At 38.3% G+C, this 25,684-nt stretch overlaps 1 protein-coding gene across 3 annotated transcripts in view; it reads left to right on the top strand.

Moving 5' to 3' along the window:
* MCTP1 (multiple C2 and transmembrane domain containing 1) overlaps positions 1 to 25,122 on the top strand; it is a 154,069-nt gene extending 128,947 nt beyond the window's left edge. For all 3 annotated transcript variants that reach the window (XM_088533751.1, XM_088533750.1, XM_088533749.1), the window contains 4 exons: positions 17,118 to 17,227; positions 20,101 to 20,210; positions 23,849 to 23,946; positions 25,051 to 25,122. In XM_088533751.1, coding sequence (XP_088389877.1) covers positions 17,118 to 17,227; positions 20,101 to 20,210; positions 23,849 to 23,946; positions 25,051 to 25,122 — 390 coding nt within the window. The remainder of the gene's footprint in view (positions 1 to 17,117; positions 17,228 to 20,100; positions 20,211 to 23,848; positions 23,947 to 25,050) is intronic.
* The last annotated feature ends 562 nt before the right edge of the window (positions 25,123 to 25,684 follow it).

The raw sequence follows: 25,684 nt of genomic DNA, 5'->3' as shown, positions 1-25,684 counted from the left end.
TTTAATACTGAATGTGAACCTTTTAATTTGTGACTTCAGTTTGGTTCTTGACATTCATAATTCTATACATGTATCTAGAACTTGAATAGTGAAAGGTTTTTTTCTTCTCTTTTCTTTAAGCATTTCCCCTTCTGCTTATTTCCCATGCTTTGGCTAGGCAGAGTTCCAAACTCCAGGAGATAGTAAGTCTATGAATGGTGTCGTTTGTCAAAGATATTAATAGTTCTAGGAAATTACAGTTTGATAAGGAGCAGCAGAGTTGACTTTTATTTAAGCAAGTACAGGGAGAACGAATCAGAGGAAAAAGGTTGGCGAAGGGAGAAAGGAGAGAAAAAAGAAATTGGATGTGTATACTTTGTTGAGCCTCTCTTAGATTAGGGAGGACAATCAATGAAGAATTCCAGAGCAAATTTCCTGCAGGACTCTGCATTTCTAGAGCATTTCAACTCTATAGATGTAATTCAGATTCTATCTCTAATTCTATCTCTAAGATAACAAACATACAGCAACTTAAATTTTGTGACCAAGTAGGCACAAGAAGGGAGTAGGTCAGTGATTTTTTCCCCCACCCTCCACAAAATGCGTTACAGTTCAGAAAAACAAAGTTCACAATTCTTCTGGGTGGAAAAGAATTCAGAAAATAGCCTGTCTGTGAAGGTCCATGAGACAGTATTTGAAAATGTAAGGTTAGAACAAACTTAATGAAAATGGAAAAGAAGAATTTGACCAAACTAGATCATGTGGTTGATCAGAACTTTCTGCGGGAAGAAGGGATGAGAGCAGAAAGGGGAAAAATTAATCAGCACGAAGGAGGAAAGGAAGAAAAAAGGGTGTTTTCTACAAACTTAACAATGACAAAGAAAATGCCAGAGAGACAATATATCCCTACTCTATGAGGAGGGAAATAATTAATTATTTGAAATCAACCTATTACCTGGACCTGGATGTCCTTTAGAAATGCATACAAGACCATGAAATTGGAAAAATAGCAGTTACAAAGGAGACATGATACGTTTCTAGAGACTATTTGGGGACAGTAGTGATGCTTAGACTCTTAAGGGAATTATCTAACACTGTCTTACTGTTTTATTGACATTATTTTGCCATGAGTTTTGAAAAATAAAAGAGCAGAGAGAATTGAGGAAAATATATTATACTTTCCATTTTCAGAAGTGAAGAGGACTTTGATCCTCTTTTATCCTTGAAGACAAAATAAAAAAAGAAGTGACAAAATAGATAGGATTATTCCCAAATCCAGACTGAGAAGCTCACAGGACTCCATGATGAAGGCTTGATAGATTTTGATGGAAATGTGTTGAGATTTTGGAGAAGCTTTAATGTCAATGAGCACTGTATATTGTGTGTGCTGCCCAAAATAAAATGCGCTTATTTATCCAGAAACCTCAAAATATTTGCAGAGAATGAACTTTAGCTTGCCCATCATCACTATTAGTATTCAAATCTACGTGTATGTGTCCATGCGTCCACAAGGAAGGAGGAGGAAGAGGTTTGCAGTGGCTTCCAGAGGATCAAATAGGGTATATTTCTTCAAGGATGTAACTAAACAGAAATACTGTTAAAACTGTGCACTTGCAATATCCCGCTTTGCTTTTATTTTGTCTACTGTGGAGCTCAACTGCAGATGCGGAGCCCTTAAGACGCCCCCACGCCTTGACCTCTTTAGTGTCGCTCTTCCCTTTTGGAGATGAAAATACCTGGCAGACCTTATACCTTTCTTTGGGGCACTATTACTCATCAGAGCTGTATCCTAAAAAAAGCACGGAGGGAGAACTGAGCTTTGCAGAAGCATAACCAGGGCCCTCTATATGCTAAATGGGTTATCTGCTGTGGGTGCTTCCAGATGGTTTTGTACTTGGGGAAAACCTTTCTTTTCTTCCTTCTCCCTTCTAATCTCATCTACACTTCTTCTTATTTTTACACTCCAGGAGAAAACTGGAACTCTGATTAGATGTACAAGATTACCTGTGCTAAAAACTATGTATAATTTGCAGTTAAGTCATCGCTGTCATTTTACAGATTCAGATTTCTCTTCAAACCACTTAAATTGGGGTATAGTTTTTTTATTCTTATTGAAAGTAACATTTTTATAGTAACAATGAGGCAACGTGAATGAAATTAAAACACTCTGCTGTCTAATAATATTCCAAATGAGTAATTTGGGTCTTTCCTTTAATAATGTAAATTCTAATTAAGAGACTTCTCTTTTGCTCCAGAATTTGAGGTAGTAATAGGAGGCGAAAGCTCAAAACAACAGCTTGGAAGTGCTAATATCAGTAGAATCATCTGAGAGGCTTTTATGCCACATAAGCAGAAAATAAAAAAGCAAGAAAGAAGTGAATACATGGAAGGGTGTGTTAAATAACAGCTTTTTGCTACAGTGCCGAGGTCGGCTCCTTGGGGCTGGGTGTGCAAGTAATAATACAGTGCTCTATGCGGTGGCATCCTGATGCTGAAAGGGAATGGTGTTTGCAATGCAGAGCTAAGAGTATAACGTGGCAACAACCGGGAAAGATGAACAGAGACCCCATGTGAAATGTTTATTTAAAAAGAAAAAGAAGAAAGAAAAGAAAAAAAGAAAGAAAGCAACTTGCTGGATAATGTTTCTTTGCTTTCTTCACCCAGCTGCTTTAATGCAACCAACTGCTTTTCAGCCCTTCCAGGTAGGCTCCTTCTTGGAAACCTCTGGTGGCTGCCTAGCTCTTTTGTGCCAGCTTCTCTTTCCTAGAACAAGCAACAGCAACAACAAGCCTTAATAATGGTTGTTATTGCTATAATTAATTGCTAACATTATTAATATCATTACATATTAATATTAATGCTTGTGCTAATCAAGTGCTTGATGCCTCCACCCACAATGGTCAGTGCAGTCCTCAAAGGGGTCCCAATCAGGCCGTGCCAGCTGCAGTTGCCCAGGGAGCTTCCTTGTGTCCTCTTTGCATAAGGACCTGTTGGGGTATTGCCCAGCAGTGCTTTGCTCCTGATGTGCTTCTCCAGGCTACACTCGGTGTTTTTGAAGGCATCTCATTAGCAAATGCCTTCCCTTTCTCTTCCCCTGTAGCGCTGTATTAGTGTTTTCCACCGCACACGTTAACATTTTCCACCGTGCAGAATCAAAAGCGCTACAGTCAATGCGCAGGGAATGAAAGTTATGGACGAGGCAATGACTTGGCAGAGGTAGTACCGCATCCCGCCGTGTGGGAGCTCAGAGCTCAGGACTAGAGGCTTCTCTGATGCTTGGAATTGTCATGAAAGCAAAGCTCGATACTCTAGGAGGAGCACAAAATTTTTACTTAATTTTTAGATATTCACCGAAAGGAAGTACTGTGTCATAAATAATCCAAAAATCATATAATTACTAGCTAAAACAAATAAAAATGCAAATTTATACATATATATATGCATTTGTATATATGTATATATATAAAAATAAAACTTGGGAGTTCTCAGGAGAGGTGATTTTTGGTTGAAAAGTAGGTGAAAGATATTCTTCTCCCCAGCCTCTCAAGAATGATGAATATTCTCTTGAATATTTTTATTTTCAGACCTAGCATTGTGCAATCATAATCAAAATAGTACTAAAATAAATATAGTATGTGTGGTAAAATATGGTCTATTTAAAAGCAGGAGTTTGCAGACTTTAAGAGAAGGAAACCCAAAATGGTTCTTAGGATACAATTTTCAGTGTGTGTGATCAATGAGCATGTCATTCATTACTTAATCTCAATTTCCTTAATTGAAAAAGACAAGATGAAATTAACCATTTATTCTGCTGAGATGGGAATGGTTACCCAAAAGTAGATTTTTTCAAGTTTTTTTCAACTAGGAGAAATTAGTGCCAGAGCTGGCAGATACTTATATGTGACCATTCTTATTTAGCAAATCTATTGGAAGTTTTGATTTCCCTCTATGGAGAATCTGAAAGAAGAAATTTTGTGGCTCTAGGATTCTGTCTATTGATTCCCTGTTCTGGTACTGCTCCTCTGACTCTGATTCCTTTTGACAAATACTCAAATATTTCTACTAGTAAATAATAGAGCTTTTCGTATGTATTGCATGTGCTTAAATTTCATAGTAACTTATACCCTCTGTTCTGACTGGAGATTCTTTTTTAGTTTTTCTTCCGGTTTTAACTGTGCCGTATCTTTATCTTGAATGGAGGATGTTTGTCTGACACCTGTTTCACAGGGGAATATCTATACGTGTGTGTAATGCTGTAATGTAATTTTTATTAAGCTATTCATATTGATGCTGTTTGGGCAGTGAGTTCCACAAACGAGTTACACATCAGAGGAAAGAAAGAATTTACTTTTATCAATTTTACCTCTGCTGCATTTTCAAGTTCATGCAACGTTTCACACTAACACCGTATGAGCAGGACTCAGCAGGAGTCCCAGCTGACTTTTCCTAAACCATTCATTATTTTGTATCTCTTGATTATGGTCATTCATCTTCTGTGTAAATCAAAACACCCCAGTACTTTCTGTTGTTCAGCGTCTTATTTTTCCACCATATTTTTTTTATGGATCTGCTTTTTCTTTTTATTATTTTATTATATCTTTATTTTTATTAACTTGAAATCAGTATTTCAGATGAAGATACCTTACTAGGTTATAACGGCATTAAGTAAAGTTAATCAACTAGTGCTAGTCCATTCAGCCTTGTCTTCAGAAATTTGTCATCACCTCCCTAAGCAATTCGGTCACACATAAATTTTGTCATTTCAGCCTTCCTTCTTTTTGATGTGGATTACTAAATCTGTTAAATAATGTGAGTTGCAGTACCAAACTTTATGATTGTTCACTATTAATCTTTTGAAATATATGTACTGTTTTACCACTTTGTCCTGACTTAGGAGTTATTTTAATATCTTTTTCTTTTTTCTTTCTTTTTCTTTTTTGTGACATAAAAAAAAATCTCAACAATGTAAGTTGTCATTTGCTTTTACAGTATCATTGGGCTGTTCTTGTATTGTAAAAAGTTTCAATAAATTTACTTGGAAATAATTGAAATTTCTAGATAAACCCCATGCATGGGACTAGGAACATTTAAAAACCAGTTACATGAGCACCTTGGATGTAAGCCTTGCTTCTAATTTTTTGCACATGGACGAGCTCGGGGAGCTTCCCATGAGGGTTGTGACAGAGGATCTGCTTCAAATCAGAGCCTTAGTAAAAGACACGATAGAACAAATGAACAAAATGAATAATAACAAGTTCTGAGGGCCGGATGGTGTTTGCCCAGAAGCTCTAATGGAGCTTGCAGTGAAATAGCTGAAATACTGACGGCGGTGCAGGGACGTAACACTTGTATAATTTCAAAATGAGACTCGACAGACTCATGAAGGAAAAATCCATTAAAAGTTATTACAAATAAGGAACTACCTTTATGCTCTGGATATTTTTAAGCCACAGTTTTCTGAAGGCTTGAAAGATGCTCTGGGAAGTGTCAGTACATGTTTGACCCCTGCTTGCACTTTTGTCTCTGTCTCTGCTCCTGACTCATCTCTCCATTTCAGGAATATGCACATTTCCCCATCTGACACCCTGCACTAATAGTCCTTGCATACATTCAATAGTATTGAAATCTCGGTATTTCTATCTTTATTACTAATTCTTCCCCTTCACAAAATTTTAACCCGGTATATTTGTTTTCTTCAGTCTTTTGCTGACTAATATGCCATAAAATCTAAATATCTCAGCGTTTACATGTTTAATCTCAACTGTCAGGCTAAAATGGTGTAGATTTTTTTATTTTATTTTATTTTTCTTTCTGGAGGAATAGCATCTGCTCCTTTGCTTACTTTCTTTGGAAAAATATTGAATACAATATATACTCCCAACAGGTTGTTTCAGTGATGATAAAAATTTCACAAGCCTTCTTTCTGCTTACTTAGTATAGCTTTGCCCTAGATATGACAGTATGTGCAGATCCAGGAGAAATAATGAAATCTATGGAAAGCAGGCACACAGAGGAGAAAAAAGACATTGTGTGATGGCTGCTTTGTTCCCTGCTGTTGTTGGACTGCAAATGGGTAGCGAGCTTGCAACCAAGGCTGCAAAGCATTTAAACTTTATTTACTAGACAATAAATAATACAAAAAGTGTTTGCTGAAAGTTGAAGATGAGAGCTGTCATTGAATTCATGCACTCTGGTGGTAGTTTCTTTTGTGAATGTCGCTAAAATGAGTGATAAGTTTTGGTAGAAACATTTTGTTTTGTTTTATTTTAATAACATGGAGGACTAATTTATCTTCTCTACTGAAGAAATCTATGGGAATAAAATAGATTATTCTAGATGACACCTTGAGAGATCATGCACTATGTAATGCCATCAGTTGGAGGGCAAAGGGAGACCTGGAGAAACAGGAGGCAGCCCAGCGCTCAGGCACCCATGAATAGCTGGCTCCAGCAAACCTTTGGAGCCAATGTTATCCTACATGGATCTCTGGCATTTGTGAAGGCTTTTGTGAAAATGTCAGGAAAGGATCAGAGATTTAGAAAGGGAAAAAAGGTCCATCTTTGTCAATGTAATATCCTGTTTTCTATCCAGAAAATAACCCTGTGTGCAAAAGGGTCTGTTTCCAACAGTGCGCCATGCTTTGAGTGTCAACTCTTTCTTCCTCCTTTCAAGTACCAAGTGGTGTTGATTGTCCTTTCTGTCCATTAGTAACCTCATCCATTCCTTTTTCTAATGCCCAAAATCCACTCTGAATTGTTAAGCTACAAAGATTTGTTAGGTTGCTGTCAAGCTCTTGAGGCCCTGCAGGTTTCTTACCCCTCTCTTCCAGCGCATCTATGGCTCTTGGTGCTTCAGAGTTTTCAGATGACAGTGTGCAAGTTAGGAGATGATGAGAAAAGAGAAGTAGAGTTAGGAAATGCAAGTGATGTGGTGACTGGATATAGTTGTTTCTTTATGTTTTGTTAGAAAGGCAGATAAATTCCATGGAACACCTATTCTTAATCTTTTACAAATTAGGTATCTGAACTGACTTTTTCCTTCTTTGCTTGCAGGATTTAATATAAATAGCATAATTTCTGATCCAGTATGTTTTCTTTGCTGCTAAGAGTCAATGGTCAGGTTAATATTGCCTAAAGAATGGTTAAAAAAAAAAAAAAGTGTTTCCTGACATTTATTTTCTTTTTTCAGTTACCATTTCAATGTCACATTAATCACATGGCTTTTGTAATAAAGTTTATCAGAAGTTTGCTTGCTTCTTTCCTTCTAAAATATTCTTCATTATCATTTCAACTGAGTTTTGTTTCTCAAAAGTAAATTCTCCTGAGGTGAGCGCTTGTAGCTTTTCCTATGTCCTTTATTGATAAGTAACAGGGGGGTGTGTGTTTATATGTATATATATAATGCGCACACATGTATGTATATATACACACAATATACAGCTTTCACCTTAGCTGCATTTGCTTTTCTGAAACAATGAATAGACATATGTGTAAATATTTGCCTTTGAGCAACAATTTCTTTCTTGTGTCATACCTTGAACAAATCCCAAACACCTCTCACTGAGTTTTCAGAGTGTATTTTACTGTAGCCTAGCATAAATATGTGCTTTTTTTTTCCTTCAGAGACATTAACATGCCAGAGCGTATGTAAAATGAATGTAGAACAGACCATTAGTAATGGGTAGACATCAAGATAACATTGTTACAAATTGCCCTACATTGGGATTTTGCATATTCATGGATGCAGAGCATCTTTGCTAGGTGGCCTAGATTTAGATCTGGTCCAAAATTTCAGAACTTCTTAACATATAAAGAGGGGCTTTGTTTTCCTTAACATTTCAATAAAATAAATAGATACAGAGAAAATCATCAGTGGAGCCTTTTCATGCTTTTCTCTAGTTTCTTTCTCATGAGAGACCATAAATAGAGTTCCTTGTTTGTATGTCGCTCCTTTCCTACTGTACCCCAAGAATATTTTGGACCATGTTTTTCAGGTGCTGCTTTTTTTTTTCCATTTTGTGTTGTTTTACCTCAAATGCCACATTGTTTTAGTCAGAACATTATTTTCAAAAAGTCAAGCTTGAACTTTTATCTGGGAGAATTGTAGAAAAAAAGCAGTATGTTTCAATGGCTTTGTTCAGTACATTAATATTTGATACATTCATTGAATAACTGTACATACCATTAGAAATGTGTACATATCCACATTATCTTTGAAAAGTTGCTTAATCTTTCTTGCTCTAGAACTGGTAGGATTTCTTATGAGCTAACATGATTATAGCATTATGCTTTTGTTTTTGAGCATTGTGGGTCTCTTCCATCATTTTGTGCACTACTTTGGGATTCAGTCCCAAATTGTTTCCAATCTGATTTTCTTTAAACACAGTGGACTAATAAAGGTGTCCAGCTCTCTCATATTACTACTTTTATCTTGTTTGGTATAGATTAACAATTTGAATTGAAAGGTTTCGGATAACCTACTGTTATTAGCTTAGTTAAGAATTAGGTCTATTTTTTCCGTTAAAATCAAATACTGTAAGCAGGAAATTTTGTTTAATTGTTGAGTACTTGGGAGCAATTAAGTATTTCTTGTTTTAGAATTAGATCTTTAACTGGTGTAAATCATTGGGGTTTCCTTGACTGCAAAATGCATCAGCTGAGAATATGTCCTGTTGTTTTCAAGTCTTTGAACAAATTGTTGCACAAATAGTGTCCCCAAGAAAACAGTTTTTTTTGTCTTTTTGTTCATAGCAATTTGTCATTGTATTAAAACACTGTAATCTGAAGTGGCCAAAAATGTTTTGTTGGTTGTCTCTAGAGAGCACTGTTTGGGCATCCGTGTTCCACTGGTCACCCGTATGTCTGACCAAGCCCCAAAATATTGATAGTAAAACTTATTATGGGTTTTTGGGTATGGGAATTTCAGGGGAAGGAATACCTTTTGATTTTTATGAACCAAAAATGTCAGTAGCCCAACACACAACCATATGAATTTTGACATACAAAGTTGTGTGTGTGATAGTTGTGTTTTTGCTCTAACCATACTGTTAATAGTAGCATAAGAGAGAAACACCAGAGCAAATATCAGGTAAAAAAAAAAGAAAAAAAAAAAAAAAAGCTGACATTTTTAGCCTGCTCAACCAAAGGAAGGAAGGAGCGAACTCATCTTAGCAATGTTTAGTAATATGCAGTTTAGCTGTCTAACTCAAAGTAGTTGTGGAAGACCGTGTTCCTCTTCTTGAGAAGAGTGGAAGAAGACTGACAAAGAATATATCATAGTAACTCCAAGATGAAAATCTAAGGCTGGATTGCTAAGTAGTATTTTAGACCTCCCTTTTCTTTGCTGTGTTTCAACTATCTGTTTTGGTGCCATCTTTTAGGTCACCTGTCTTAGTCCTAATTGGAGATTCAGATCTTTTGGTGGCAGAAGCACTTAGCAGTTATCTCTTAAGCTCACCAGGTCTAGCCAGTAACTTAGTGTAGAATCATTCTGCCTGTTGTTTAGGTGAATGACTTATAAAAGATCATAATATCCTGTCAACACAGGACTAGGAAATTCCAGAGACAGTAAAATAAATCTAAAAGCATACCGTGGCTCTGAGATAATGTCCTAAGTCTGTATAGAGGTGATCTTGAATAGTTAGCTTTTATCCTGTGCCCAAGAGCACAGTTGTCACCGTAACATTTTAAAAGAGGAAATTAAAATGATGTTCTAGCGGCTACACTAAAACATCAAATTAACTTTTACATCTGCTACATTCAAGGCAATGTATTTCAGAACTCCAACTTCTTGGAGTTCTTCTTCACATATTAAGTGTGAGAAACTCCAGCAGAATGCCATAATCTTCCTTTTATATAGATCAGTGACAGCTGTATAGACATTTATTGAAAGACATATTTTTGAGGTTACTTTAAACATTCAAAATGGAGTAATTTATTATTTTGATGAGGCTCTCATGTAAGAATAAACAATAAAAAATATGGTTTAAGCTTCAATAAAAGTTTAGATTATTCATTAACTGCAATTATTCAGCATTCCCTTTCTGGCTTCTCTTTTATCCCTACCTGAACAGAAAATCTTTACAGCAGCCTCTGTAAGTTGCTTTCACCCTACATTCTTTCAAGGCTCTTGCACAGCAGGGCTATTCCTAGGGAAAATAACTCATTTTCCGTAAGAACTAGTGACTGTTATTCTCCCCCCCCCCCCCTTTTTTTCATTATTTGAGCTTTGAAATTTTACTTTTAAATTTGTCTTCCCTCACATTAAGATCACAATAGAGCAGAACTTGAAGAGTTGCATTAATGAACACACACATTAATGAATGTTAATTGCAGTTTTACATTCACCACGGGTAGAGACCAATTATGGTCAATGTCTTGTCAGCTATTCATGACTAAAAGCTGACAGACCACTGGAATTTACAAAGATAACTGTAAAAACACAGGCAAAAGTTAGTTAGTCGAACAGGGCTATGTTCTGACTAGATTATCTATTCCAACCGCTGGGGCCCCAAGATATCTTCTTTAGCTCTTGTCAGGTGACATTGACATTAATAAGCGCAAAACTGGGGAGATTGCAGAAGATCATTGTCAACCTGGAAAGGAAAATGTATCTGGTAGATCTCATCATTCCATTGCTCATCCCCATAGTACTTCATTCTTAGAATTCTTGGATGTTGCCTTCCAATACAATACCAAGAATGGGATTGTTGTGTTTGCCAATGTTATTTTTGTACCTTAAAGTAGCATCATGAAAAGACAATATTACATCATTTTTAGTAATATATTTGCTTACAGTATTTATGAAGTGAACACCTCATGAATGTTTAGAATTAGACAAAAACGTACCGTGCAATGAAAATTTATGTTTCTGTTGTCTTTGTGGGTCCCATTCTATCCTGTTCCTACCCTGCTAGATGCCTTTGCAATGGAATGGCATGTCACTCTATTACCTGGCACTATCTGGCACTATTGCTTTCTTTTTTTTCTTTCTTTCTTTTTTTTTTTTTAAACGAGGTTATCTTTACTGTATTAAAATGGGCAGAGAAAGCAAGATCAGGAAGAGAAAGATTTAAATAGCATTGGATTATACTGTGGAACAGGGACAAAGAGAAAATAAAGAGCACTGGCAAAAAATCCTTACTTAAAGAATTGCCATTAAAGTGTTCTTTTTCTTTACCTCATGTTATTTATAATATTGTCTTTTTCTATTTATAATATTGTCTTCTTCCGTAGAACTATTGCTGCTGTTTCTGACTTTTTTTGTGTGTGAATTTATATTTGCATTCTAGCACTGCAGTAGTTCATTACACAAAAAAAAAGTGTAATTTGTTATATAGGTAGTCATGCCAAAAAGTCACAGAAGGTTCAAAATGATTTTTATCAACTCTCCGTGTATGTTTGAGGCAGAACAGATTGTTGTAATATTCATGCTCACAGGCATGGTGTCTTCATAAACAGTGAATCTTCAATGTTTTTGTCCGGGTGTTTATATGGTTTCTATTGTGCTTACTTTCTGCTGTTTTAAATATTGAATACTCACTAGGCAGTAACGTTTTATTGCTGCTTTCTTTAATAATCATGACCACAAATATCATTTTCTCTGTATAGCAATGCTCTCGTAATCATTATGTGATGTTCTCCATATCTTAGAAATTCTCAGCCAGATACCCATTTGGGCATGACCAACTAATTTTAGAGCTAATCTACATGCACTGCACTCTGCCGTAAAAATGTATGTGTAAAGATCCCTGTCAGCAGGTAGACTCCAGAGATAAAATATTTAGCATTTGTGATCACAACTGAGAGTCTTTTAAAAAGGCAGTCATTGATGGAGATGTACTGGGTATTGAGTGAGGTTCACAGTTAGAAGACTTGATCCTGATTATTTAACGTAACCCTAGGATTTGATGTCTGATGTTGTCATGCCAGTCTACGTTGATGGCTCATTTTCAGGATCGTGTTGGTACTATCCGGGCAGTTTTGTTTTTCATGCTCATGGGAGAACATACACTTAGCTTTCTGGTGTGTACTTGGTTGCTGTTCAAAATGCGTTAAAAGTCTGGAACCCGAGGAGCTAATGGCTGCCTTACTTGTATGGTGAGTTTTGTAAATCATTATACTCCCTAGGAAAGATTTTCACCATCTGTGTGAGAGTCTTCCCATACTAAGGAGTGACAAGAGAGAACTGTTAGTCCTCCACAAGTGGCAGCCTTCAAGAAGGTAGAGCAGTTAAAACAACCGAACCCTCTTGGTGTGTTACAGACTTAATGGAGGAGGCCAGTTGTAGGTCACCCTGTACACCTCTCCTGGTCCTACAGACCTTACGATTGCACTTCCCAATGAGCTTGCGTGTAATATCATCACCAGACTTGTCTGACCCCTTTCCATCTCCCAGAGAAAATGGTAAGATAATGAGTTACCTGAGTATCCATCACCAGGTCTGAAGGCCTTTTGATGGGGCTTCAGAAGGACCAGAGGAGATGAAATGTCTCCGAAGCTGGCGTACTATCATACTCCTAGTGACCTTTCCAGAAATCGGAGGTTAAAGTCTTGGAGGTAATTGGTGAGGCCATTAATCCCCAGTGACAGGTTTTTGAGCAGTGGCCAGAACCCAGGATGGTATTTAACAGGAGCTGGCTGCTTGCCCTCCCGGAGAGATGTTAACGATCCCTGCCAGGAAAGGGCTAATGTGTTTCCTCCCGCTGCTTCTGGGTCTGCTTATCCCAGCAACAGTGGAGCAGAGGTCTCCCAAGGCGTGCGGCTGTGGCTGTGGGCAGCACCCCTGCCCCTTTCCCTAGGGCTGCTGCATCCCTGCGCTGAGCCGGCTTCTGCCACCTGCGCTCAAAAGAGGGACTCGGAAACTCTGCACTGGAGGAAATAGTAGGCTCCAGAATTCATAACAAAAGGGCTGCTATGTTGGATCGGGAGGATCCAACTTCAATACATTAGTTGAAGTAACCCACTACGGTTGCCTCACTGAAATTTTTTGCTGTTCAGCTAATAGAGATTTATGGGTCTGCTGCAGTAAATCAAGGGAGCAATTCCAAGGGCCCACAAGGGCTGTGGGCCTGGTTTTGTGCAGCTGCAGGTAGCCCAGTGTGCCATGAGGGGCGAATAGCGCATACTTCTTCATTGCGGCCAAGCCACGGGGCCATAGTAGTTCCTCACCGCATACCTACTGGCTGTTCTTGTGCTCTGCTGGTCACGGCTACATACCCGATCTGTCTCTGTGCCTGCCACAAGTTAGTCAGGCTTTAGCTCAGGCACTTCTTCTTGTATAGAAGTGCTCTATCATGCTTGGAAGATAAAGGGTATTTTTGGAAGATCCATATGGAGTGTCTATCTTTCCCAGACATCATCTCCTAAAACTCAAAAATTACTTCTACTCTTGGCAAAACTCTTTTTTTTTTTTTTTTTTTTTGATGTGTGCCTTTATCTCCACATTGCCAGTTATTAATAGGTCAGTTAGTTACCCCAAGCTTTCAGAGACATATTTTCTATACTGAAAAAAAAGTTACCTTTCATTTAAAGCTCTTTCTTTTCACTGGTCTAATTCCAGTAACTGTAGCAAAATTTACTTGTGAATCTGGCCTGTTTATTTCTTTTGATTCCTCTTTGCCCTATTTTATTATAATACCCCAGGCATAGCTCACTTAATAAAGAGACAGTATGGGTTAGATTCAGGTTTTCTTTGAACTAGATCCGCACAGTCTAAGGGCATTTATTTTATTTTTGCCTTGGTTTCCCCAAATGTAAAATATAGTTATGGCTGCAAATCAGTATACAAGAGTTAAACAGTATTCTTGGCCAACCAGTATATAATATATAATTTGCTCTCCAATTTTAGAAGGAGGAGATGCTCTCAGTCTTTACTTTGGGTTCAGTCCGTTTTATAAGTCAGACTATCAGCATCAATTTGGCACTGCTTTTGCAGTTGATGCTTACAATCACCCCCTAGCAAACATCTTGCTTTTCAGATACCTTAAGCCTCCTGCAAACAAACAAATCATGGAAATTAAATAGTAATAAAAATGTTGTTAGCTTTGTACAATAAATTTTATCTCATATTTAAAGGGCAATTATTTCCAGAACCTTGGCAATTGTAGCTGTACAAATGATGAAATTGATTCCAGTCACAGCCCATCTTTCTTTGGAAAGGAAATACCAGTAGTGCTTGAAAAATGGATTATTAAGAACCTTGGTTCACTCAAGGTGGCTCATATGTTGTATTTGCTAACACAGCATCTTGCTGGAAGAAAATAAGGGGAGCTTTTTCCTAGCCCAGATTATTTTCTGCACAAATCTTTGGAGCAGGAAATAAAAAACAGCTAATGGTTTGTGGGCCATGTGGAATTAGTTTAAGCAAAGCCGAATCCTGATCCTTCTGACCGCCTCCTCTTTCCTGTGCTGTTTTGTCTATGCCTGCTTCAGAATATGTCAACAAATTTCTTTAAGCTCAGGAGGTACAGAAGGGGCTGGAAATAATGATTCTGTCTCCTTCTCCTTTCTCCCTCTCTTTTAATTTACTTTTTTTTAGGGAATGATTTAAAACAGATGTATTTTCATAAAAATGTACAAGTTTGTCTTGTAAAATATTTGTAAAGAAAAATAACCTCAGAACCTCTTAAAGTAATCGCTGTTGAGTTCTGGAGATATCACAAAGGGTATTGTTTTTTGTTACATCAATATAATTCTTTTCTCACACAATTTAATTTTAAATCAAGGTAGCTTACAGGGACAGCAGATGTATGAATCTAAACTGAAGAGATGAAAATTGTGTGTACTACAAAGCAGAAGAAGTCTGTGATTTCTGTATGCCTTATTATTGCTCTCCACTAATATATTAAAAACCAAAACATTTTTATGTTTACCCAGTACTGGAAGTATGTGTTTTTCCTGAGTGGAAGAGACAGCCTCTCTTTCTCGATGATTTTGTACTGGTATGAATACTTAAATACTAAATACTGAATACTTAAATGAAACGCATTGGATGCATGCAGTACCATTTCAGAAGCGGTATACTGTAGGATGATAATGCTATCAGATTAGCAGACAGAAAAGACAGATAGCCAATCTGTCTTTTCTAGCAGCTAAATACTTTTAACATCTTCAGAAGGTATCTTGACAATACTGTTGCAGAACCAGTATCACTGGAATACCTTTTGATGGCCTTTAAATGGTATTTTCATCACTCAAGCTGGTTTATAAAGAAAGCAAAAGTCGCAATAAAATATGCGAACCAATATTCTGTCAGATAATAAAGTATTGAACATCAGGACAAAAAGGACTGAAGGGCAACATAAGCTTCTTTTTTAGGTCAATTACAGAGACTATTGAAGCCTGTCATTTCTAATAGCAAAACATTTGTGGTTTTTACCAAATGGTTTGCTGCGCTTTGTTAATCATGGATTATTTTTCTTTCTGTTTCTAATTTTGAGAAAGCAACAACCAAATTCAAACTAGCCAGGATACCGTGGCACCAGTCCCTTGGAAATGTTGAGTATAAACTTCTGATTTGCATGTAATCTGAGGAAAACTGAGAGAAATTGTCATTTTTGTCTGCGGGGATGCCTGATCTGAGAGCACTGTTTACTCTGCAGGTTTTTGATGCTACAGGCTCAGTCTCTCGGTTGAGCAGGAGACTAATGGAAAGTTTTGGGGAAAAGGGAATAGCCTGTCAAGAGTGGGACCAGGCCCAGGGAGGACTGGTCTGTGCATGCTGTAGGTGTCCCTGGCTAGGGTTGGTTAGTTAGTTAGGTTGATTTCTTGCATTCCTCTGACAGCTGCTTCTTCCAGGAGGCCGAGTCAGCTGGAGCTGGCAGAAAGGAGGAGAAAATGTATTGTAGCAAATGCATCAAAGACCCTGAAAAGATCTAAGTTAGGGTTATTCCTGTTTCTGAAAAGCACTTCTGTAAATTGAACACCGCATCCTGATATTTAACAAAAAATGAAATGACGGCTAGAGGCTTTCTTGGCCCTAACTGGATGGCTTTGTGGCTAACAGTCCAATGACACAGAGAAATGGTAAATAAGGAGATAGTGAAAGGCCTTTGTACGATTCCACCTATCCTGTGCCTCCAGGTCCTTGTGTGGCTGGTGTTTAAGAGCTCGGAGACCTGTAGGCTGTGCTAGGCATAGTGTAACAAGGCTGGAGCTGCGGCTCACGTACCTCTGGTGCCTCCTGCCCCGTGAATATTGATGAGGAGAAGTGGAGAGGGCGAGAGAGAGGACGTGCTCACTGGCCCAGGCGAATGGGAGAATAGGATGATTATAGAGGGCATGGCTGTATCTGACAACTTAAACACATATTTAGCAGCTTGTCTGCAGCTGGGTGATGCTTGTGGGCTTCCCTGGGGTGAATGCCACCTCCTGTGCCATGGGTGCACGAGGGGTGGCCACGGGGCTGGCAGCTGGTAGAGTATCAGACACCCAGAACGGTCCTCTGTGCATCACGGGTGCCTTAAACCACGCATAAAATAACATGATAAAATAGGTGTGATACGAACAGCTAAACGCCATTCTGTCTTTCCTAAACTCAATGGCTAATAATCGACATCAAGCAGGAGAGCGGAAGACCTTGGTATCACGCTGAGATGACAGCAGTTGGCGTGTCCTAATTCGTCCTAACCTTGGGCCCACCAGAGTAAGGGAGGTGGAAATCTCAAGCAGAGGCACAGTGAGCAAAGGGCATCTTGCCCATAGGAGCTGAAGCCGTTCTGATTTCTTTGTCCCAGCACTTCCAGGGGTGCATTTATCTTCTTGGTGCCTACCTCCGCTCGAGAAAGGGCATTCTGAAAAATGGCTGTCCTTGGATCTTTTAACTCATCAGCTGAGAGCATACACAACGCATGCACTTGGCACCTTCAACGTGGTTATAAACCAGGGAGCTGAATTCTGCAAATACATATTTAGGAACTAATGTAATGAGAAATAATGTTGGGTAGTGCTAAATCTATATGCTAGGCTATATTTATTTTCAATATATACTGTTTCAAGGACAAGAAAATAATTTCTAAATACCAGTTCTTATTAATGACTTTTAGACACATCTATAACATTCAATGATAAATGCATAACTATACATTTGCTATGATCTTTTTTTAAAAAAAATGCAACTACCCCTATTTTTTTCTTCAGGACAATGAGAAAAAAGGATTTATTAACAAACTTTATGCTATCCAGGAGGTATGTGTCAGCGTCCAGAATGTCCTTGATGAAGCAGCTTGCTTTGGAGAAAGGATAAAGAAGTAAGTGCTGACACACCGGTGCTGCTTAGCCCTCTCATACTGCTCATATGTTTTCCAAGCTGAGGTGCAAAGTGTTAAATGACTAATTTTTTCATAAGGGACTCCAATTTTGGATGATTCATTGCTAAAACTCATCATTATTAAATTCCTTTATGCGGACTCTTGAGTTTTGTGAAAATTCTGTGATACTAATTTTGAAATTTAGAAATGTAGTATATGAGAGAGAAAAGTCAGAACTGAGGCTTTGAAGTAAAAAAGACAACAAACTTGTGAGGCATAACTGTATTGTTTAAAAGTAATGATAAAAATGCAAAGTTTTGGTAAAGGGAATAAGCAGAGTTGCACAGGGGTTTCAGATTTTAAGGATATATGTGTGTTCTGGTGCCAGAAACATTTTATTTAGGTAGGCTAACAAAACATTTCCTCATAAATTATATATAATGCTTACTACATGATATATATGAACTACCAAAAAAAAAAAGAAAGAAAGAAAGAAATAAAAAAGAAAAGGACAAACCTTAAGCAGGAGAGGTTATGAGCTTTACAGAATATATGAGGAAGCATCTGTGAGGCCTCGGTATATTTTTGGCATGGCCAGTAATTTACAGTTTATCGTTCGAGATCAGAAAGGTTCCAGAGAGATTCTCTCATCTGGGAATCAGGGACAGGATTTACTTGGCTTTCTACCACCCGAAAGGTGATCACAAAGCCTCTCAAAATAAGAGAAGTTGGGAGCAGTGAATCCGCAGCCTCCTTTCCTCTGCAGCATAAAGGGAGGGCGATAAGGTGACCCAGGAGCCGTGCTGAGCGAGAAGGGCTTCACAAGGACCTTTGCTGGAGAGTTGCTTTGGAGGCGCTCAGTGTATCTTAAAGGGTAGTTAAAGCAGTGTGTTCCCGCTCGCTTCAACTGTTATCTATAAATATAAGGCTTCTGTCTTTTCCACTGTCTGGTGCTACATACAGGAGTTGGTGTTCTGTATTTATGGGTTTGCAGGCTGTGCTGAGGGTATGGCCCCAAAATAAATATTTCCTTTTGGAAGTGAATTTTAAAAAATTAATACGTTAGTGTATGTCAACTTACAGGAAACATGAGGATAATCTTTCAACCCGTTTTGATTGTATTTTGTTTTGAATTTATCAGCAGCGGAAAGCACATCAGTATCAGGGTAAACGGAAAGTTGCCATTTATGCATTTAAGGGCAAAAGCCCTGACAGGAAAACATTTCCATGGGGACCCTTCCAAGCAGATGTTATCAATGGCAGCAGAGGCAGGCATAGCATGTTATGGTGCACAAGCTTTCCAAACAAGCAAGATGTTGGTGCTCCCTGTACACCAAGCCTTTTATCAACAGGCTGTTCATGGAAGTCGTCCTGATGATTAAGCTCCTTTAATTGTGCCTTTTGACAGTAGAGCTTGTTCTATTATGTGCAAGTTAAGAGTGATACAATTTTGAAACAAAGTGCAATTTGAGTCTTCCTATAAATCTCTGTAATTTGTTCCTGAAACTATAATGGGAAACCTGTAGCAAGTGCTATGCTAGCAGTGCACAGAAGGAGGGTTGCTGGGTGAGGAGCCCGTGTTCCCACACATGGCGTGTCTGTGAGCCATTGCACAGAGCCGAGTCGCAGGAACACGAGCAGACCCTCAACCTTCTGTTCAGCCCAAATGCACACAGAAGAGAAAAGAGCAGGTGTCCCCTGAGGAGAAAGGGAGCGATCCTACACCAAGTGATGCTAACATAATGTTCACTTTGGAGGCATGTCAAAATTGCCAGGGAGGGGAAAAAAAAGACAAATAAATACAAGAAGCCAGAGATCATTATGAAAAATATAGCTAGCAATTAAGATAGTGGCAATTATTCAGCCAGAGAAGCAAAATAGGTTAGCTGGTGTGATTAGGTACATAGGTCCATAGTAACTGATAAGACCATTAAAGGTATCAACAAGTTATCTAGAACCAAACCCCCATTTTCCTTCTGGATAATTGTATGTGCCACCTCTGGCATGGTAGTGCCTTTATGGAATAACCCCATTTAGCCAATCTGCCTTTCACCAAAGTTCCCATGGCATGTACAGAAACTGGCCATCTGTTCTCCTTATCTCTCCTGCATGCAGAGGTTGGGGAACCACAGTGCAGCAGTCATGACCCATTAGCTTGCACTTCCTCTTTGCACACATCTCAACCTTTGCAAAAGGAGATGATCAGCAGATTTTTATCACACTGCAGATTTTGGAACCCTTATTAGAATCACAGAATCACAGACTATTAGCAACGTTTTAGTACCACTTTCTTGGTGGGAAGTGCAAACCCCAAAGGAAAGTCTCTCTTCAGCCCTTAGCTGCTTGCTCTCTGCTGCGGAAAGAGCAGGGAGGATATCAAACAGAAACACGCAGAAGGGCGTTTTTAACCACAACATCCTACATCTACCTGCCTGAGGGAAGAATGGTTTAAAGGCAGAGATCTGGGTTGCCTGTGCAAATAAATTTGGAGAGAAGGGAAGTGTATATGTTTTGACTGCCACTGAAATCGTGGGGAGGCACTGAAGCACTTGAGATGCCAAGTTAGTGCTTCCTACAGTGGATTTGCACAGCTGGGCTGGAAAGAGGTGCCAGGCAGTGAGCGAGTGGGTGAAGTGAAGGCCTGTTCCCCTTCTGCCCCGGGAATGCTTTCAAGCCCAAGCTCTCCCGGGTGTTCAGCAACCCTACATTCATGCATGACCTCAGCTGGGTAAACCTGGTAAAGACTAGCAGTTGCACCCCTTGCAGAGCTGCAGCTGCTTGCCCCATATTTTGATTTTATTGGTTCTTTGTTGGAACTTTTATTGATTCTTTTGGGTGACCAGTGTCCTGACTTATATTAATTTTTCACATAGTATGTTCAACTGGACTGTCCCGTTCTTAAGCTGGCTGGCAATTGCTGCCCTCTCCGTGTTCACAATCGTCCTGTATTTCATTCCACTGAGATACATTGTCCTTGTCTGGGGTAAGTAAAGTCTTTTTTAACCGTCTGTGCCACTTAGGAAAAAAATGTTTTTTAACGGATGAGTTATATTGTCAGTAGTTTGCTGTATTTATGGTCATGAAGCTCCTTCATGATGGAAACAGACAGGTTAGTTAAAAATCACAACTGTGTAAAGATTTAAACCCATCTCTAAAATGCATTTTTCTCAGCTGGCATTCTAGACTTCATCATACCATAAGCATGGAGCCATGAGAATTCTTCATATATCAAAAGGTTGCTTTGTCTAGATATTACTTTGATTTATTCTCACCATTTATACACAAACAGAAGCATTTCAATCCATATAGTGTATTTAGGACAATATGCCTTTTCTACCTCACTACTTTATCTTCTGAAAGTATATGTAAACGTAACAGCAAGAAACCTGTTTAAAGGGTCACCTTTAGTCTGACAGAAAGGTATATGTGGTATTTGGTCAGTTGATAACGAGCAGAAACTGGGGGAGCTGGGGTAGGCAGTGGTGGAGGGATGTTTGTGTTGTGACTGAGCTAAGTTCTTGACAGTTATGTTTATCCCTTACAGTGATTTTTAAACAGCTACTGTTAGCACATCTATTGTAAATAAAGCTCTAAGTTTTCATTTGTTCATTTCTAATACAGTTCTGCATCACTAGCAGCTGTACCCTTATTCAGCAGTGTCAACATGCAAAGAGATCTCTCATTTAAATCTGTGGTTAGATTTTCTTTCTGAAGACAAGAATAACAATCATTTCTTTGAAAAACCTTTGAGTGTGAGAGATGACCTAAATTCATTGAACTGACACTGGACAATGTGTTTTTTAGATATAACTCAGTATTAGTAATACTCTTGCAGAGTCTTTGCAAGTAAATGTAACACAATATACAAAATGGGGAAAGAATAAGGAGAATTTGGCCAAAAGAGGAAATCAGTAGAACTAAAGAAGCAGATGTATGGGCTTACTGCCTTTTCTTGTCTCATTTATTTGCCACATATCTGTTATCCCTAGAGTGCAACACGGCCCCTTAGATTATTACCAAAATTGCATTCTTCTTTGCACACACAACATGATAGGGCTTTTATTTTTCTGAGCCTACTTGGTCTATGTCCTTTTTCTAGTGGCATCTTGGACACTTGGCTTAATACATATTGCTTTGGTGCAAGAACTTGAGCTTATAATACCTTTCCAAGAACCTCAAAACTGTAAAATCAACACTGTTGGTTGACAGGTTATATTAAGAGACACTCAGCCCTGCAATACCCTGGGATATATTAGACTTCCCCAAAAAAAGAGTATATGCAGGTCTCTGTTTCAGGTAGGTCAGAGCCTGGACTCCTAAACTCCAGTCCACACCTCGCAGATCATGAGTAAATGGCAAAATCACTGTTTTAATGCATCTTGCACGTGCTTATGCCCGTGTGCTCTCTCATGTGTGCTTTTTTGTTGTTATTGTTTTTTGTTTTTCACCTAGTAAGCTACCTAGCTAGTCATTGATATGACTTTAAGTGCCTTTGTTCATAAGAGGGTGCAAGAGATCCTGCACATCTTGCAGGATCCATCTGCACTTCAGTTTAGGTGACTTCTTGCTCATGTCATGTCTAGGGATCCTTTCTTTAGGTACCTGTTCCACCTTCCATGTTGTGTTGTGAAGCAGGACACATAACAGCATAGATGAGGATCCAACATCAGTGGAATCCAAACCTCCTTAGCTATGAAATGCGTTAACACAGAGCACTCCAATGCTATATGTTGGTTTGAGCCACTCTCCCTTCAGCTTCGAACTGCCCTGAAAATGTAATATTCCAAACACATACATAACTGTTTTCTCCATTATTTCACATTACTAGCCTCCCTGGTGTATATTCATTTCTTCATCCTGTTCATGTATCCTGCCTTTGAAAGTAAATGATCTCTGTTGTTTGACTTCCATCCCTAGGAAACTTTAAGCCGTTCTCTAGCCGCATCTGCCCATTTAGCTCTTTGGGAGTGCAGATGTTTTTTTAAGAAAATTCCTGCGTGCTATGGCTGGGCTTATGTATAGCTGTCTGTCTTCTGTACATCCATGGGGACGGCCTCTTTCAGTCTGCTTATTCAGCACTCTTGGTTCTTTCCCTTCTAACCCTGTTTCTCTCTTGGTAGACTATTGGCCCTTGAGCTGCATTGGTCACAGTGAAGTACGAAGAACCGCTGCACTCAAATCTCATTTACAGTGGTGTAGAGTCCTGGTAGCTTCTACAGCTATATACAGAAAGCAGTACGGAGAAAATAGTTTTAATTAGAAAAACGCCAGGCTTTTAGAAAAGACCCAAATCCCTCATCTTCTTCTCTACAGACTTCCTCTGTAGAGAAGGCTCTCTTTTCTTGAGCCCTGACCTGGATTTATTCATGCATTTATTTTCCATGTGGTAACTGGTTCCCTTTATGAGAAGGAAGGGATAAGGTTGAGACCATATCAATTCTTCTTCAATTCATTAATGGTTGGTGTGGTGGCTGTGTTCTGTAGACAGAATGGCAGACATTGTGTTTCCTAGTAACTTGATGATATAAAGAATTTTCTTGAACAAGGTTGTTTGGCTCTGAAATGTTGTTTCTTGATACTCATGGTTTTTATCATTGGATAAAAGGGTCGTACCTGTCCTCACAGAACAGCTGAGTATCATGCCCTGGGAGACTGGAGATGTTATCAAGATTTCATGTCCTTTCTACAGCTTTGTGAAAGGCCTAGACACCAAAGACAGAATTATCTCATCTCTGACACAGGCTTGATAAATAACACAGACCAGCAGTTACATATTTTCAAAGATTATGCCAGCTTTCTCCTGTTCTTGTGAGAATCTGAGTGATTTGTATCATTCCTGGTCCTGCTTTAGGCCTATGTTCCTAGTGCACACACTAGATTTTGTGTGTGATGAATCTGAGCCGGTGTGTAATGAAATGAAAACAGATATAATTCAAAAATTCCACTTTGGCTTAATTTGGAGGGAATGGGCTTTTCTTGGTGTTTTTAAACCCTTTGCATTAGAACTATGAGACTATCAGGTCTAAAGAAGAATCTTAGGCCTTCTCTGCTTGGATCATCTGTATCTGTCATCCCTGATAGAGATTTGTATAATCTTTACTTCAACCTTCACAGACTTAACAATTTTCCAAGTGCTTCTTTAGCATTAGAAAAATTCTCCTGGTATCTAACGCAAATCTTCCATCCCACAACCAAACCTATTACTTGCCCTGTCCACCACAGACAGAGACGGAGGACACATAGTTCCTTTCCTTTTTGTGACCTCTTAATGTTTAAAGACTTAACAAGCCAGTGCTTGTGTTTATTTTCAGAAAAAAAATATATTAATATTTTAATTAATATAAATTAATATAAAAATATATTAATATATTTATTTATAAAAATAAAAAAAAATGCTATTAGAGGAATTTTAATATGTCACTAGAATGTTTGCATTTTGAAGCAGGAAACCACCGCAGCACAGTGTGACTTTTAGAGCCTGAGTTCACACTTCACTCATCCATTAATTTAATGTTAGTATCAGACTTTGAAATGGATCCCGAAAAAAATTCTCAGAACTTTGCCAAAAATATGTGTTTTAATAAGATGATCATAGTAATATTTGAACTCTCACTTTTGCAGGTATCAATAAATTTACAAAGAAGCTTCGAAGCCCATATGCAATTGATAACAACGAGCTACTTGACTTTCTGTCCAGAATTCCCTCAGATGTACAAGTGGTGTGTATACATTTTAAAGGGTCCATACAATTGATGGTTTAATATATGGCATTGTGATTTTCTATTTTTTTAAAATTAATTTGAAAGCAGTTATTTTGATTTAACATTAGATTCTTTGGCACAAAGAAATTAAAACTCCAGCTGGGGATTTCGCATGAAACTTAAAGAGTCTGTGATACAGACAGTGCAGTGAGGAATTAGCTTCTGCTAAGTTATGAGGTATTCTATGAGGGTATTTCGAGGAAATCAGTAAAAAGGCAGCTATGAATTGCAAGCTTTCATACTGCAAAACACTATCTCATGTGAAGGTAAAAGGCATTAAGATACACTGTGCACAGAAATCACCTCCAGTATCCCAAAGACAATATACTTGCTATATTTCTAGGTGAAGATCAATTCAGAGCTGGCATAAATAAGAGGTACACATGCACATACTGAGTCTGAATCTGATCTCTCTGTGGTAGGCCTTCGAAAACAAATGTATTCTTAAGAAACAGATTGCAGAGAATATTCATCCAGCTCTTTAAAGTGAATACTGCATATTTTCTGTGTTACCTCTAATAGAAAAAAAGAAAAAAAAGTCTTCTAAAAAGTTTACAGCAGTACATTTCTTATTTCCTGGCAGGATTCAGCTAATGGTGTTTTCCATCCTCACTCGGGATCTATCATTCTGTTGCTGTTGCATTACAGCTGCAGATCCCATCCAGCTTTCAGGACAAGAGCTTTTTCTCTTTCTCTTAGTCTTTCTCTTTCTCTTTCTCTTTCTCTCTTTCTCTCTCTCTTTCTCTCTTTCTCTTTCTCTTTCTCTCTTTCTCTTTCTCTTTCTCTTTCCCTTTCCCTTTCCCTTTCCCTTTCCCTTTCCCTTTCCCTTTCCTTTTCCTTTCCCTTTCCTTTTCCTTCCTCTCTCTCTTCCTTTCTTTCTTTTCCTATTTTTCTTTTCTCTTTTTTATTTCTCTCTTTTTTTCTTTCTCTCTTTTCCCCTCCTTTCTCTCTCTCTCTCTTTTTTTGGGGGGGGCGGGAGGGAGAATTAAAATCTTTTTTTCTTTTTTTTCCCCCTTTTTTACCCACCTGACCAGTTTCTCTCTGAATGTTGTGTTTAAACAGGCGCAGTATCATGAACTGAAACAAGATCCCAGTCACAGCCCAAGCAAGAAGAAGAAAAACAATCCTGGCTAGGACTGGAAGGCCAATCCATGGCCTTCATGTCCTGAAGAGACTAGCTTCCACAGGGGGATGATAAAAGTAAAAGCCTACAGCCTAAGCAGCATTTCCTTTCTTTAAGCTTTTTATTCATTTTGCCTTTGTATCTAATGGAAAGAATTTGTAAGTATTGTATAAAGGCATTTCTCACTGAATATCTATTTAGACTGTAAAGAAATATTTGATGAAGGTTTCAAGCAGTTGGAAGGCCCAGTTAGAAATAGCATAACACATTAAGGGGCTCAGTGTAAAATGGTAAATATGTACTACTACTTGATAGTCAAAGATACCTTAAGCATTCAAATCATGCCAATTAAATCTGCAAAAGATGTAAATTTAAATCTGAATCAAAAAATCAGTCAGGTTTTATCTGTAAACATTAATATTTTTATCCAATAATTCACCATTAAAATTTTCTATGTTTTATACATTTCAACAGAAATACAATGTAGTGGAGCCTACTGCACTTAAGTTTTAGCAGGTTTTCAACTTATATTAGCTCCTTATATTAACTCCTGGTGCAAGGTATTCCTGTGCA

The sequence above is a fragment of the Tinamus guttatus genome, unplaced genomic scaffold (genome assembly GCF_059628265.1).
Source record: "Tinamus guttatus ecotype Peru unplaced genomic scaffold, ASM5962826v1 Tinamus_guttatus_pri_ptg000517l, whole genome shotgun sequence".
Taxonomy (NCBI): domain Eukaryota; kingdom Metazoa; phylum Chordata; class Aves; order Tinamiformes; family Tinamidae; genus Tinamus; species Tinamus guttatus.
This window is presented reverse-complemented; position numbering and strand designations above follow the sequence as displayed.